At 36.8% G+C, this 16,213-nt stretch overlaps 1 protein-coding gene across 2 annotated transcripts in view; it reads left to right on the top strand.

Moving 5' to 3' along the window:
- Positions 1-15,378, top strand: part of NEDD4 (NEDD4 E3 ubiquitin protein ligase) — a 62,783-nt gene extending 47,405 nt beyond the window's left edge. For both annotated transcript variants that reach the window (XM_075431567.1, XM_075431566.1), the window contains 15 exons: positions 897-974; positions 1,229-1,283; positions 1,362-1,420; positions 2,345-2,410; positions 4,683-4,912; positions 5,522-5,643; positions 5,743-5,813; positions 7,350-7,445; positions 8,493-8,566; positions 8,715-8,775; positions 9,352-9,411; positions 9,502-9,609; positions 10,225-10,321; positions 13,456-13,528; positions 13,606-15,378. In XM_075431567.1, the coding sequence (XP_075287682.1) occupies positions 897-974; positions 1,229-1,283; positions 1,362-1,420; positions 2,345-2,410; positions 4,683-4,912; positions 5,522-5,643; positions 5,743-5,813; positions 7,350-7,445; positions 8,493-8,566; positions 8,715-8,775; positions 9,352-9,411; positions 9,502-9,609; positions 10,225-10,321; positions 13,456-13,528; positions 13,606-13,708 (1,353 nt within the window). In that variant the 3' untranslated portion in view covers positions 13,709-15,378. The remainder of the gene's footprint in view (positions 1-896; positions 975-1,228; positions 1,284-1,361; positions 1,421-2,344; positions 2,411-4,682; positions 4,913-5,521; positions 5,644-5,742; positions 5,814-7,349; positions 7,446-8,492; positions 8,567-8,714; positions 8,776-9,351; positions 9,412-9,501; positions 9,610-10,224; positions 10,322-13,455; positions 13,529-13,605) is intronic.
- The last annotated feature ends 835 nt before the right edge of the window (positions 15,379-16,213 follow it).

Raw genomic sequence — 16,213 nt, forward strand, 5'->3', positions numbered from 1 at the left:
TGAGTAGAACGTTATGAATTTTACAAACTGTATTGGCACTTGAAAGTTTAACTTGGAAGTATGAAAATACTGATGTATATAGGAATCTGTTTTGCAGATGTAAAGCACCTCTTAAATGACACTTCTGTCATAACTGTAAAACTGTGATAGCTTATATGCGCTGTTAACAGAAATCAGTTTTGTAAACTTACCTTCAATGGGAAATCCATTACCTTGAATTTATCACATGGTACAGTGCACAACACATGTTTCTGTGAATTCTTAAGAAAGCAAGCCACATGCAGCTACAATATGGATGAGGGAGTTGTACAGCTACAGTTCCACAGAGTGGCACTACACACCACTAGGCAGTGCTAATGGGTGGACTTCAGCATTTAAAGAGTAGGTCAATATTACTGTCAGGTGAAAGAGAAACAGAGAAATGCATTAAATTGATTCAAAAGTGAATATTCATTTCCTCAGGATTATGGAAAGACCTCATGTAACACAAACACCTTCCGCATACCACCCCCACACCCCCCCCTTCCCGTGCCAACAGACCCAAACTAACCAAATGCAACAACAACAAAAAAAGCCCCCAACGACCAAACTCAAAAAGCACAAGGTGTGCCAGAAACCATGTGGAAAGATTAATTCGACTCAATTACACTAGAACTGAGTTGAATGAGGGATTTTTTATATATATATGTAGTAAAGTGAAAGGTCGTTAGAAGATGATTGTAAAGTACTGGACGGCTGAGAATCCCCAAGGGAATTACCTGCCTGCAGAATGTGCAACGATTATCTAGTTGGTACTAGGCATGTTCTTTACACAGTCATTAATAAAGAGAAAAAAAAATAAAAGCAAAATGAAACAATAAGAAGTTTTTAACATGTTGCTTGCTTTGTTTTCAAAGGAAGATCCCAGACTGAAAATTTCTGCTCATCCGAGGAGAAAGACTTCCCTAGATCCTGTAGACCTGGGCCCGTTACCAGTAAGTAAACCGTTTTATGCTAGGTTTGCAGATCAACAACTTAAATACGTAAATTAGCACTATCAAAAATTGCACATAAGAAAACGCAGCCTGATTTTTTTTTTTTTTTTTTTTTAATAAACAAAAAATACTTTTATTTTGAATTCCACTACTGAGAGTAGATGGAGGGGGGGAATCCCCTCAACTGCAGGTCGTATTGAGTTCTATGCAAACTATACAGTCAGAAATTTGTAATAGAAGTGTCTCCTTTGCAGCCAGGGTGGGAAGAGAGAACTCACACAGATGGAAGAATATTCTTCATAAACCACAGTAGGTACAGAGTAGTATTCTCCCCTGACTCCTCATTTTATTTCTGAACATTATCTAAACTAAAGAAATGTCTTGCAGATACAAAGAAAACACAATGGGAGGATCCTCGACTGCAGAATGTGGCAATAACTGGACCAGTAAGCCTTCCTTATGTAGCTTTACATATTTTTCAATAAAATTGTTAACAGAATCCAGACAAACTCTTGTCATTTATCAGGTCCTCAGTCTAGAAGATGAAACTTCCAGGGTGTTTGAACAAGGCATTTTTATTTCTTTTTAAAGACTATTTAGAAAGCTTACTGGGGAAATGGTCTTTAAATGCCAGAAAGAAAAATCAGTTCCCACAGCAGTAAGAAAGTTTCCTTAGAGACTAGGGGTGGATTTGAAGTGGGTAAGAAGCTTTATTTTTTTATCCACAGTGTCCAAAATATAACTAGATCATTTCATGAAGTAAACTTGAAAAAAAGAAAATGGCTTTAATAGGAATTAAATTCGTTTCCAACTGAAAAATAACTATCTGGCCTTGATACTTAATCTGAACTGCAAAATTACCAAGACTAATTGCAAAGACGGTGCACGTTATAATTATAGATGGGTTTTAGTGTTCAACTGATATCTGTGTTTATTAATAGCCCACATATGTAAACAACCTTCTCTGTCCATGGAAAATAGAGGTGTTTGTAGCCAGGTCTCTCATGATACAGCAAGGAAAGACTATGCGTTGTGTAAGTCACCAAAGGCATTTTGGTCACTTTGATCTGGGCCAGTCAGTGATCTTAGTCAGCCACATCAGCTAATAGCAAAGTGCAGAATAAATTCTATGGAACTGGTCAGAACAGATGATCCGAAGAAAGAAGTACTTTTCATTCCAGATGTTTTGAACTGTCTATATATTTAGAAATTTAAAGTCTCCCCTGATACTTAGTAAAACATCTGTTCCTGTTTTCTGAGAACTTAAATGCATTGTCTATGTTTCACAAATACAGGTTAATTTATATTACATTAATTGTTAGAGTATCTCAAGTGCTTTTTCTTTTTTTTTTTTTTTCTTTTTCCCAAAGGCTGTGCCTTACTCCAGGGACTATAAGCGGAAGTATGAGTTCTTCAGAAAGAAATTGAAGAAACAGGTTAGTAATCAGTAAGAATCCAGCAGAACGTTAAGAAACTTATGCCCCAAAACAAAGAAAAGCTTAGATTAAAGTGAAAGGAAATTGAACTTTGTAACATGTTTAGAGAAGGTAGATTTATTGTCTGATCACACATACATTTGTGACACAGCGACTTGGTAACATTAACTTTTAGTCCAACAGTAGGGTTTGTGACTTTGTGCAATGACAAGACTGCAAGCAATCTAACTGAAAAAGTAGAAATTCTAAAAGGTTAAAGTTGTGAACCTGGAAGTAGGCTGGCAACAGAAAAGTTTGCAAATCAATGATTAGCATATAATAGTTTTTGGAACTATTAGATTTTAGGGTCTTCAGATAGAAATTTGTACTGTCACCTTTATCAGGCTAGATGACTAATAAATTGTTGTAGTCTTAAAATCTGAAGTTTGTGAATCTCATTTGCAAGTTCTAGTTTGAAGTGGCAGTGCTAGATGTATTTATAAAGCATAGCATAGAAGACTGTAAATAGCATCTGGATATCTAGATAACGAGTCTTTGCACAGCTGCAGTCAAATTTGGTATTCTTGGGAGGTATTTTATGTATATAATTATAGCCTTTGAGTTTAGGCCCGTACTTCACCGTTTACCTACCAAGTCTGTCTTTAGCATTGCTGAAACCTATGCATTCCAAGCTGAGGTGTAAATTGCATACAATTATATATGCACCTCTTTTTTTGTGTTCCCAGTCAAACAAGCTTGGCATTCATTCAGACATCATTGTCCTAATCGAAGAAGTGATAGACAGTTCAGCCACACAATATAATTGTGGTAATTTAAGAATTAAATACACATGTAGATTTTAAAGCATACTTTACTATCGCCTTTTTAAGCATTCACAAATACCTAAATGACAATTAGGGTAATGGATTGATTGAAATTTAATTAATACTATTTTAATAAGCTAAATTTGGTTTTAGTAATTTATTTTATTATTGCTTGAACTTTTTTATGAAAAGTTGATTTGCAACTAAAACCAGGAATTTATTTATTTTTAATTTAGGTTATTTACTGCTTTCTGAAATTATGAAAAAGGCCTATATATTTCAGTGAACATGTAAATTAGTGATATAATATCGTACAGTATTTTACAACTTGGAAAATTACAAATAATATGCTCCCCCACCCCAAGTTATTTTTTACTCATAGTTTGGATCAAGCTGTTGTTGGGTATAAATAGGCATTACATTTAAATGCAACATTCTAATTTTTTTTGAGGGGGGAGGACATTGAGGATAAATTATTTAAGGAGTATAAGAAAATAAAACAGAAGCATATCTGAGTATAGACTCTTCAGATTGATTTATTAAATATTTCTGCATTCAAAAATCCATTATTTCTGCTCAGTGTGTGACTAGTTCTTTGAAATTTGCAATATGTTGAGTTTCATTGCATTGTCCTAATCCAGTCATGGAGCAACATGAGTCGAAATTTACTGTTCCCACTTTCACTGAATTTCTCAGTTTTGCCTGAAGTAATTGCTGACATAAACTGGCTGAAAACAAGTGAAATAAAGAAAATACTCTCTTCTCATATAGCGATCTAATGGTTCAGCAAAGTTTTATTCCTAGTTTATTAAGGGCTTACTCTGAAAGCTCGGCAGCAAATATGAGCTCCTTGGATATTTTTATATAAATATTTTCATAGATGATAGTAAATATAAATCTTGTGATTTGTTACTGTGAATTCACATTTTAAGTAAACTGATTTATTTTATTTTATTTTATTTAGATTTTATTTTACTAATGTAGGAATACTTATTTGTCACGTATGTCTTCAGTAAGAAAACAGGACAATCTAGACTTATAGTTAGAATATTGAACTAGAAGGTGAAAGAAGTCAGGTAAAATTGTTCCAAAATAATTTTATTTATAAACTCTGAGCTTTTCTTTTTAATCAAGCTTATGATATGATGAATTTCAGTGTTAAAAAATATTTCATATCTTGCTGCGTGCAGAACAACTGATCATGTCCTGTTATATGCTTATTTTAACCCTGTTTTCTTGGTATGAAATAGAACTCGGTATCTGAAACTCTCCATGCTAACTGAATTATATGTAAATAGAGCTCTTGTCAATCATATTGTGTTATGTTTCCAGATTATTTAAGAAAAGGATTTGTGTGCCATTCTTTGTCTGTTTACAGAATTTGTATACTGTGCAAGACTATAAGATGCTGTGTTTTGTTCTACTGTTCTATGTTTTCATACTCTTTTTTTTTTTTTTTTTTTTGTTAGAGTGATATTCCAAATAGATTTGAAATGAAAATTCATCGCACAACAATCCTTGAAGATTCTTATAGAAGAATTATAGCTGTAAAGAGAGCAGATTTCCTTAAAGCAAGACTTTGGATTGAATTTGATGGTGAAAAAGGTTTAGACTATGGAGGAGTGGCCAGGGAATGGTTCTTCCTTCTCTCTAAAGAAATGTTTAATCCTTATTATGGATTGTTTGAATATTCAGCTACGTAAGTAATACAGGTCTAGGAGACATGAAGACTAGTTAGGGAAAGCGAATAAATTGTATTTTTCATACCTACTTTAAAATGGAATTCCTTCCCCCTCCCCGACTCCCCAGATGTATAGAATGGTTTAGTTGTCAATAACTGTAATATTTGGCACCTAGTTCTTCGACAGAGGAATAATGTGGAGACAGTACCTATATCTTTTTTTTCAGCAGTGTGACATAAACCGCGTCCTCTTTGCATAGACAAGCACACGCTTGCAACCGTCTACTACTTGCAAAAGAGGCAGTATTTAACAAATAAGGTGGAGAAATGTTATTCTGACTACTTTAAAATTGATAGGAGTTAAGCTCTTTGGTATGTATCTAACTTGCAAAGGTAATTTGTGGTCATTCAAAACTGTTAGTTCTGCTGTCCTAATAGAATCTTCTATTGAGTGTTGTTTAACTATATTAGTGATTTATTAATCCAAATATGATTATTTTTTCAACTTCATGAAAAGTAATACCTGATTTAAACAATGATGTCTTTCAGATCTTCAAATGTGGGACTGTTCTGATAGTACAATGTTTTGTTTTTCTTTCTCTTCCCTGCTCCCTCCCTCAACTTCAGAGATAACTATACTCTGCAGATCAATCCAAACTCTGGACTTTGCAATGAAGATCATCTGTCTTATTTCAAGTTTATAGGTCGTGTAGCTGGAATGGCTGTTTACCATGGCAAACTTTTGGATGGTTAGTATTTATTTTATGTAATAGGGTATTTAGATTAATATTGTGCATACTTTCAATTTTGAGTTACATACTGTTCCATTTATTTGTTCTTCTTTAAAGCCTTTTTTATTCGTCCTTTTTACAAGATGATGCTCCAAAAACCAATAACGCTCCATGATATGGAATCTGTGGTATGTAGTTTGCTTTATCATGTATCCTAGGATTTCATGTTCATATTATTTTTTTTATGTATACCTGTAATGACATTGTGAAGGTCGAAAGTGCATGATTCAAAGGAATTCTAGGCTACATCTTTTGTAAGTCTGTAAATTGTATATGAATGAAAATTTCCAATGAAAATCAGAGACCTAGACTCTGGTTTAAGTCAGTTGAACTGTATTGAAAACTTGACTCTAAACTTTCTATGGTGTTTTCTTAAAATATTTTTAGGCACTAAGGTTCTTAAAATTAAACATAAACATCTTCGAGATCCCTATCTCAACCTGTTTTTTAAATTAGTTTGTGTCTTTTGATTATTAGGAAGAAACATATTCTTATACTTCCAGAGACTGAAAATATTAATGAGTGATACAATGTAACATTTTTAGAGGAAAACATGGCCCTTACAATTTTTTTTGTCTGTTTGTTTCCCTGATAGTTCGTGGGCAGCGTGCTTTTTATTCAGTCTCTTTAATCTGTTACTGATTTTGCCATCCTATAAGAATACAGAATATAGGTCCTATCTGTTTCTGAGTAATAAAGTTACAGATGTGTCCTGATTGGTTTGGTTTGGTTTGGGTTTTTTTGTGCAGTACTATAGAATCACAGAATAGTTTGGGCTGGAAGGCACCTTAAAGATCATCTGGTTCCAACCCCCCTGCCATGGGCAGGGACCCCTTCCACCAGACCAGGTTGCTCGAAGCCCCATCCAACCTGACCCTGAACACTTCCAGGGAGGGCGCAGCCACAGCTTCTCTGGGCAACCAGGGCCTCACCACCCTCATAGTGAAGAATTTCTTTCTCAGATCTGATCCAAATCTACCCTCTTTCAGTTTAAAGCCGTTACCCCTCATCCTATCACTGTACTTCCTGATAAAGAGTCCCTCCCCATCTTTCTCCCCAGAGCCTGCTCTTCTCTGCGCTAAACAACCCCGACTTCCTCAGCCTGTTCTCACAGGAGAGGTACTCCAGCCCTCTCATAATCTTCGTGGCCCTCCTCCTGGACCCGCTCCAAGAGGTCCATGTCTGTCCCGTGCTGGGGGGTCCAGAGCTGGACACAGGACTCCAGGACTCCCACCAGAGAGGAGTAGAGGGGCAGAATGCCCTCCAATGCCCTGCTGGCCACACTGCTTGTGATACAGCCCAGGATGCGATTCGCTTTTATTGTAATTTTCATTTCCTAAGGCCCTTTGTAGTAATGCCTGACAACAAAGGGAAGATAAATACGGGATGAGAGACAGAGAGGAGTCCAAAATACATTATTTCAGATAATGCTGTGACACCTTATCACGGTTTTGCTGTGTGAGAGATTTTTAGTCTGGAGATTGCTGAGTCTTCAGGTTTCAAACGTCCTTACAGGTCTTTGTAGCTTTGTACAATTACAGAGTCTCTGTATTCAATACAGGATTATCCTAGGTAGCAGCATTTACTGGGCTGTAACGGAGTCTCTTGTAGCTTAAAAGATGGCTATTCTATTTTGTATTTACTATTTTGTAATTCTCTCTAAGGATAGTGAATATTACAATTCTCTGAGATGGATTCTTGAAAATGATCCAACAGAACTGGACCTCAGATTTATAGTTGATGAAGAACTTTTTGGTCAGGTTAGTACATTTATGTATATTTTACCTGTGAAATTAGCTGATTTTATCAGTATGATATTAAGAAAAACCCTTCATTCGCAGTCATGTTGGTTTGTTCACTCAGCAGTTACTTGTAGCTGGCACATGCTCATGCAGTGCTTTGTTAGCCTGGCTGTGATGTGCTAAAGCACTTGGAAATAAGCAGAGCCTTAAAAAGTTGCTTGTGCTTTTTCTTGAATAGTACTTGTATTGAAATGTAGCTGTTGCTGTGAACGCAACTGAGACTAAGATGTCCATAGTCCCATTACTTAATCTGGAGTAGAAGTTGGTTTTATGTGATTGGCTGGAAACAATGAGCTCTTTTGGAAATGGTTGGAATCATAAATTTCACTGGGAGATGATAATAGGGGTGTTTAATATGTACTAGAAAACTATGGAATAAACACATTCGTTGTTGTGTAGAAAGGTATGCAAGAGGAGTTGTGCACAAGTACCACAGGTCTTGAATAAAAATTCCAAATTACAGGTGCCAACTAGAACTCAGCAGGATAATAACCTTTGTGGTCTTGTGTAACTGAAATGAGCCTAAATAGGAGCATGAAAACGCACATCCGTAATGAACTGAAAATCAGATATTTGTCTGCTGAGGTTCTAGTAGTATAAATCATTATGTAACAGATATGCATGTTGATTCACTTATTTACTGGGACCACTGCTGAAATCGTTCTGTAAGTGTTTTTCCTTGAGATTTGGAAAAAAGTCCGGGTCATTGAATATGCCATTAGTGAAGTTCAGATTACTGAGAACTTGTGTGAAACCTTCGGTGATGTATTGTAGCAGGTCAGAAAAAATGGAGGTTGCCCCGCTGCGGTCTGGAATCCCTGAATAACACATTTTTTAAAACAATTGACCAAATTTGATTTATTCAGGTGATATGTGAAACTAGTACGATGTTTCATAGTTTTCAAACTCTGCAGTCTTCAAGAGTTAACTAAATTACATAATACTAACATACGAATTCGTTACATATGTATCTCATTTAAGACCTATTCTATGTATTGCATTTAGACCCATCAACATGAACTGAAAAGTGGTGGATCAGAAATAGTTGTCACCAACAAGAACAAGAGAGATTACATTCAGTAAGTAGTGGTTGCTATGTGCAATGTGTCTCACTGGATTGCCCCTCTAGTAATAAGGACTGTGTGTTATTTGTATTAATAAAAGAAAGTTGTTGCTTTGTGTGTAAATTGCTTTTATTTTAAATGTTTTTGGTTTGGTTTTTTACAGTCTTGTAATTCAGTGGAGATTTGTGAGCAGAGTACAAAAACAAATGGCAGCCTTTAAAGAGGTATAGTTGTAATTACTAAAGAAATTCTTCTAAAACTTGTTGAATCTAATCTTAAGCTTTTGTGGACATCTTGATGACCCACAGATAATGTTGTTACAGGTATAAAAAAGGCAGTGAAACTGTTTGTAGTTTCGGCTTTGAATTATTTCAGACTTAAAATCTTTTTTGGCATTTTTTTACTGAGGTGTTTAATTCATACTGAAGAGTTTGCTTATTTCTCGATCCTGGCTGACGGCTCTAGCTGTAGTGCAAACTGATTTAATTTTCATTTTTGCAAAGTTCATTAAATAAACTGATAGAATTAAATTAAACTAGCTGGTTCATCCTTACTTGTATAAATGGTATTACATATCTTATTCATACTTACATATTCACCATTCAGTGTAGCACAATAAAGATGTGACAAGTCAGAATTAAAAGTACTATAACCAAACTGGGGACTGCTGGTGTCCCAACATCTGTATTTGATGCATTGCTTTGGCTGTATTTACTAAAACATCTAAATATTATTCTCAGTGTACAAAAATGCTTAAATAACGTTGACTTGATTTTTAAAAACTTCCCTCATCTTTTTAGGGCTTTTTTGAACTAATACCACAGGATCTGATTAAAATTTTTGATGAAAATGAGCTAGAGGTAAGTGTATCATGGAAAAGAAAACAAATTACATTGAAACTTAATGTTATTGAGTTAAACTTTGGTGGTGTTTTTTTTTTATCTGTGTAGTTATTAATGTGTGGACTGGGAGATGTGGATGTGGCTGATTGGAAACTACACACAAAATATAAAAATGGCTACAACATAAACCATCAAGTAATACAGTGGTTCTGGAAGGTATTGTGAAGTTTTTTGGGTTTTTTGTTTTGTCTTTTTTTTAACTTAAAACCTGTTGCAAAGCTGCTGCCTTTCAGCTGTGTAGTTTATCGTGTGATTCATCGATAGGCAGGTAAATATTTGACCATTAAAACTCCTGAGAAAGACAGTAAGAAAACTAAAGATGAGATGCATGGTAAGAATGTAGATACACTACTGATACTTGCTTTTACAGAAAAATCCGTGTCTGACTGGGGTTAAAAATGTTTCTGTGTAGGTTTTTCTGGCATGGTTACACTAAAGAGGTGTTAAACTCTTCTGTTTAATAAATTACAGGATTTTGGCTGCTAGTTCATAACATCAGGAAACTTCAAAGAAAGTAGGGGCCAGATCTTCAAGGGAAGTATTTTAACAGCCTGCTAAGCCAGTAACCATACTCTTGTTACAGTGCCATTAAAAAATTGTTGACTTCATATCTTTTAGTAATAGGCAGAGAAGTAGACTATGTGTGTCACTAAGAAAATGCAGATGTATAAAGGATGATGATTCAGAGGTAGAAACTACGTTGCATAAATCTGCTAGCTTAAAACCTTAATTTAAAAAGAAGTCTTTAATTGTAATCATTATCATACCCAGGCAGTCTTAATGATGGACTCTGAAAAGAGGATAAGATTACTTCAATTTGTTACTGGCACATCACGCGTACCTATGAATGGGTTTGCTGAGCTGTATGGTGAGTACTTATCATTATGTTCACAATTAAGTATCAGAGAACGTGATACTGACACTGTCATTATATTTTACTTCAAGCATAGGCACATTATTTTTCAAATTTTGCTTTAAAAATGAGTATATGCTGGCAGTTATAAGAAGCAAAGTTAGAGTCCCTAAGATCACACGTTTCCCATGTTCTATAAATACTTCATTTTAATTCTGTTTTTGGAAGTTTTTAGATGTATAGGATTTCTCAAATGAATGTGGAATTTAAAGTTCTAAAGGGCTTCAAAAATCCCTGTTAACACGTGATTGAGTTTGAAGGAAATCTCAGTTATCTAAGATCTGATTACAAAGACGTGCTGGCATCAGCAGTTAACTTCAGATTCTAAGTTCCCCAACTGCTTTTATCTACTCACAAGCCACAGTTGTACAGATACAACTGTTTGTAAGGATATACTCCAAAGAGGACTGCTGAAATGTCACGAGTTAAACGTAATGCCAAAAGAAAAGTAGGGAACCTAGGGTGCAGAAACGGCCAGATGGCAGTGGGGAGCAGTCTTTAATACCAAAGCCAGAAAACCACTATGGAAAGACTGTGGGCAAGAGGGCAGAACAGCCCACAAAGGGTGGGGGTGTTTTGCTTATGGGGAGTCTGTTTTAAGCTGCCGTCAGCTATTATGTTTTCTGCTAGACTACTTTATTAAGGCTAAAGGTGCTTGAGATCCTATGCAAATGCCTCAATTGCATAACTTGCATGTTTGAATAAACACTTCCTTCTTTGTAAACAAGACAGTATTTTGTTTATAAAACACTAGAATTGTGAACAAACGCCACCCACCATGTGTTCTCATTTCTCCCTCTCTTTGTTTTCATCATAAATACTTGGTTTATTTTTTTCATTCCATCAGTGAATGAGTTGTGAGTTCCAATGGGAAGGGCAGTGCCCTCAGCGGACTTGAGCCACGTGTCTGCTGTTGCACCTGAACCTTGGTACTGTTGGAGGTCATCGCAGTGGAACTTGATGGGAATTCTGCTGCCTCTGGATTTTTGTTTATTTGTCTAAAAACACTACCAGAGATAGAACTAAAGAATGGTGTAGGGAAAGAAACTGCTGAAGCTCTTGGTGCACTTCTGTCCAGGGATTAGGACATCTTAGGCAGTCTTCTGGCCAAGTCCCAGTTTCTGAAGTACTATTCACTCGTTAATGAAAAATTCAATTAGCAGTTGTCTTGTACAGTGCTGTCTTTCTGTACTCTTACGGTTACTTCTACCTTACTGTGGCCAGTATGTCACTCTCACTAAACCCCAGTAACGATCACAATCCCATTTCCAGTACCTGCTTGGATTTGAAGAACTGTAGGTGGTTCTTCAGTGCTTGGCGTCGGTAGGTGGCCGAGCTGCTGTCGAGCTGCCCTGTGGTTGTTCCCTTCCCACCCCGGGCTGCAGGCCTGGAGCTGGCTCGCTGGCGGGACACCTCCCTCGTGTGGCCCGCAGAGGCATTTCTGCTCCCAGAGAGCTGGATACAGACTTACTCTTACCTAGCTATTAAAAGGGAGGTTTTTATCTTCTTGTCACATGGTAGAATGCACTGTCAGTTGCAGAGCTGCTTCTCTGCCTCATCCTTATTCCGGATGTTCTTACTAGTTACCTCTTCTAACCAGCCTTCTGCGCTGAAGAAACATGTAACCCAAAGCAGAAAGTAAGGAGGAGGAGCTGGAGGTGTTCCCACGACTACTGATGTATCTGTCTCGCTAATAACGTTTTAGGATGAAATGCTCGGTGTCTGCTCTCAGCTGTCTAGTTCATTCAGTAGGCTTGTACAAAGTATAGTTTCTGTGCATTGATTGGTATTTCTTACTTTTTTGTGAATGTTAGTAGTTAGGAAAGGGTTTTTTCATCCTCCTGTTTTATTTTCATCTTTGGGATGAATCATCTTGGGTTTTTTGTTGGTTGATTTGGGATTGTTTTTCTGCATCTAAGTTATCTAGAATTTTCCAAATCCAATTCTACAATATGCATGATTACATGTTATCATAATGTAATTTCATTTTTTATGAATATGTATGCGTTTTATTTTTTCATGTTTCCACAAAACCAAAAATTAAATATTTTTTAATTAACTGTTATATAGTTTAAAAAAAAACAACGCACAAACATTTTGGAGAAGTCATAAAAAGAAGGGAAGGTGTCTATCTGCATTATAAAACCAAATTAATTTCATAGGTCTAAAGGTTCTCTACACAACACTTATATATCAGCTGCATTCATAGATCAACCTGTTCTCATTACTGCTGCTCATCTTTAATTTGAAATGTGTTTCACATCTATTTCAGAAGCAGAAGGCTACTCATTCTTGGGCAGCCATCTGCCTTGGAGTGCAATTCTCTAACTGTATTGTTGGTCTCCTTGTAGAATAGTCAGAGGACACCCACTATCAGAGATACTGTCCTGTTCTCTGACACGACAGTGATTTTTTTTCTTCTTTTTCTTTTTTTTTAACTACACAGTCTTCTCTAGACATACACAGGTGCTTTCAACAGCTTAAGGAAATGGTCACAAAATGCCCTTTGCATCCACTTGGCAAGAGTTAAGAGGTCCAAGAAACTTTCAGATATGACATTCTGTAAGACAGTTGCTGAAGGCACAGGCATAGCTAGAGCTGCACTTGCTAGTCAAAACAGTTTTCTCGGGTGTTCTCTTATCTACATCCCTGGAGTACACGTGTGGTCACCGTGTTTCAAAAAGTTCTCTGTTGTTGTGTAGGTGAAGGTGGACATTGAATACTTTCTGCCAGGTTATATAACTTGGCACATTGTTGTAAACATGTCTAAATATCCACATGCAAAATTTACACAGTATAAAACTGTCTTCTGCATAAAATTTTCAATGCCAATTACTATGCATATGTATTTAGGTCTTTGATTTCTGAGCTTAAGGTGTAAAAGTCTCTAAAAATAAGATCCAGCAAGAAATAATTAGAAATACAAGTGAATTGGGATTATTGACCATTACTGAGTATAGACTGTATTTGATTCTTATAGATAGCTTCTACTAGTGTCAGAATTTGATTACCTGAAACCAAAATATTTCATATCTAATTATAAAAGAATCTCATTATGGGGTGAAAATTGATGGAATTCTCTTCTGCAGGTTCAAATGGACCACAGTTGTTTACAGTTGAACAGTGGGGTACCCCTGAAAAACTGCCAAGAGCTCATACCTGGTGAGTATTCAATTTAGGTAAATTATGACCTTTATTAAGAATGATAAAATACTTAAGACTTTTCATCTGTTTTTCAGCTTTAATCGCTTGGATTTGCCTCCATATGACTCGTTTGAAGATTTATGGGATAAACTTCTCCTAGCGATTGAAAATACTCAGGGTTTTGATGGGGTTGATTGAGACAGACATAAATTGTATTGGTCCAGTGCTGCAATTTCATTTTAAGGGTTTACAAATTTGAATTTTCCAGGGGCTACCATTGTATTTAGTCACACAGCTATTGAATCTTCATAGTATCACTTGTAAGTATTAAAAATTCACTAACTTTTGAAACTATATTTTGCCATTTCCACGATTTTGTGTACTTTGCTAATAACTACAGTATACATGTTGATGGGCCGGTGCCAAGTAAGTCAAAAACTAAAATGTTTTTAAGCAGTTGCCTCTTCTACAGTATTTGACAGACTGTCCTGCAGTAAACTACTGAAGTATAACTGTGAAGAAGTCTTTGCAGAGGGTGTAAATTTGAATTGCTGCTTTAAGAGGAAAAACTGAAATTGTTAAACTGTTTTTAAAAAACAAAACCAAACCCAACAAAGGTCATATAATGCAATATCGTAATCTGTGCTGCTTCAGGCTGTTTGCTACAGATCTGCCCAAAGCACCTTATGATTCAGCATATTAGGTAAAACGTTGGAAAGCATTTGTTTGCAGTATCAGCCATCAGTTTGCAGAACATTGACTTGCTGACACATCTTATTTGTTAGATTTCAGTTTCTAACTTGCTTTTGTCGACACAGTGCAACAAACCCGGGATTTTAATATAAAACAGACAAGCAGCATAATTCTGAATTGTAATGAGAAATTATATCAATTTTTTTCTGAATTTGTATACTGTTGTTTTATTGAGTATTCATCACTTTTTTGATAAATTTGTAGTTCAGCGATGGATAGTATTTTCAATTCAGCCTTTTGCAACAAATTGATCTTAACGTGAAATTTGTATGGATATCACTCTATTTGTTACTGGTAGTTAGAGGCCTTTATTATCCATTCTTGCAGTATTGCACTACATAACAATAAAGAACATGTTTACAGGGTTCTCTGGGCCAAATTCAGCAATGTGATGTGTGCAGACTTCTCTCACCTGCGTGGAGGTTATGCACATGTAATCAGGGGCAGAATTTGGTTCTGTAATGTGTTTACAGGTTATGCTAGTTTCTATAGCTGCATTTTTACTTTTTTTTTTTTCCTTCACGGTTAGTCTAGAAACCAAATTTGTTAATACAGTATAACCAAAGTCATAACCAACGATGTGCAATTTATTGTAGATCAACTTGTCATATAAATATTAGTTCAACTTCTTTTGTAAATGTGGATATTTTTTGTATTAAACTTTTTTTGAGCAAGTGCTGGTTGAAATTATTAGCAAAGTTGGTTCTAAAAGAAAAAAAAAATGGTTTATATACCTGGCTTGCTCTAATTTTAACTTTTTGTTACCAGTATGATCTGAGGAAATGACAGTACCTAGCTTTGGCCAGCAAGTTTCTGTTTAGTCACAGTCTTTATAAATATGCAAGAAGGAAGTGTAGCACACCTCTCTATAAAGATATGTAAATTATGTAACAAATGTAATGGGTCTTAAGGGATCTTTAAAATCCCACTTTGTTTTATTCTTTGACTAGGTCATTAGGGCTGAGAATATGACATGTAAATAAGGGTAACTTATACAAATTTCCCCAAACTATATACAGTTTTGTAAAACATGAATCATATATCAGTAAATCTGTATAGATTTGAATGTAGCAGGTTTTATTGCGTACTTTTAAGTATAAAATAAGCATCCTGAGAGCAGTAAATAAAAGTTTATTCTAATAAGTTGTGACTCAGTTCTTTGAAATGCAAAGCGTTAGCCTTGAAATGGCAAGAATTCAGTAATTTTAGTACTCCTGGGGAGACTGGGGCAGCAGTTCCACCACCATACGCTGCTACTTTTGTAGAGGTGTTGAGGTGCAGCAGTGCTGTTTCCTGGTGTTCTGCTCCCAAGACATGCAGTCTTTGAAAAAATTAATACCGTGTTTTTATAAGAGCTCTAGGTCGCTGTGAGCCTTTGTTGTATGGCCAGCATAGAAACGCTACGGGGTGGACAGGCGAAGGCACAGACCCCACAGAAAGGCCAGCTGCCTCCAGCTGAAGGAGGGTCAGGCTCCTCTCCTGCTGCAGGAACACCCTTCGCAGCCACTCACAGGCGTGCAGCCAGCAGACTGCGGTGGTGGGTGCGGCGGGGCTGTGAAAGGGGCCCTGAAGCTCCGCTCCAGGCAGTGTGGATTGCCCAGGAGCGATGGGGATGGTCCCCTGCTGATGGCTTGGGCCCCTGTGCCAGCTGGGGGAAGCAGCCTGGGCGCATGGGTGGAAGCTCCTGGAGAAGGATGCTGCTGCCTGGTCTTGGGCCGCAGGGAGTGCCTGGGGCAGGGCTGCCCTTGCCTGCGGGAGCTCTGCTGTGGGCAAGGCACCAAGCTGCCCCATGAAAGAGCTACAGAAGAAGGGAGCAGACTCACAGCACCGGGAAGGGTGGACAGCAAGAGGCCATAAGTAACGGTCGTCGCAGAGACCTTGTAGAAGCAGAAGACCAAACCATGCAGTGGGAGTAACAAGGGGCAGCTGGAGGCCCTACTTGGGCAAGTA

This window comes from Opisthocomus hoazin, chromosome 10 (assembly GCF_030867145.1).
Source record: "Opisthocomus hoazin isolate bOpiHoa1 chromosome 10, bOpiHoa1.hap1, whole genome shotgun sequence".
NCBI classification, from domain to species: domain Eukaryota; kingdom Metazoa; phylum Chordata; class Aves; order Opisthocomiformes; family Opisthocomidae; genus Opisthocomus; species Opisthocomus hoazin.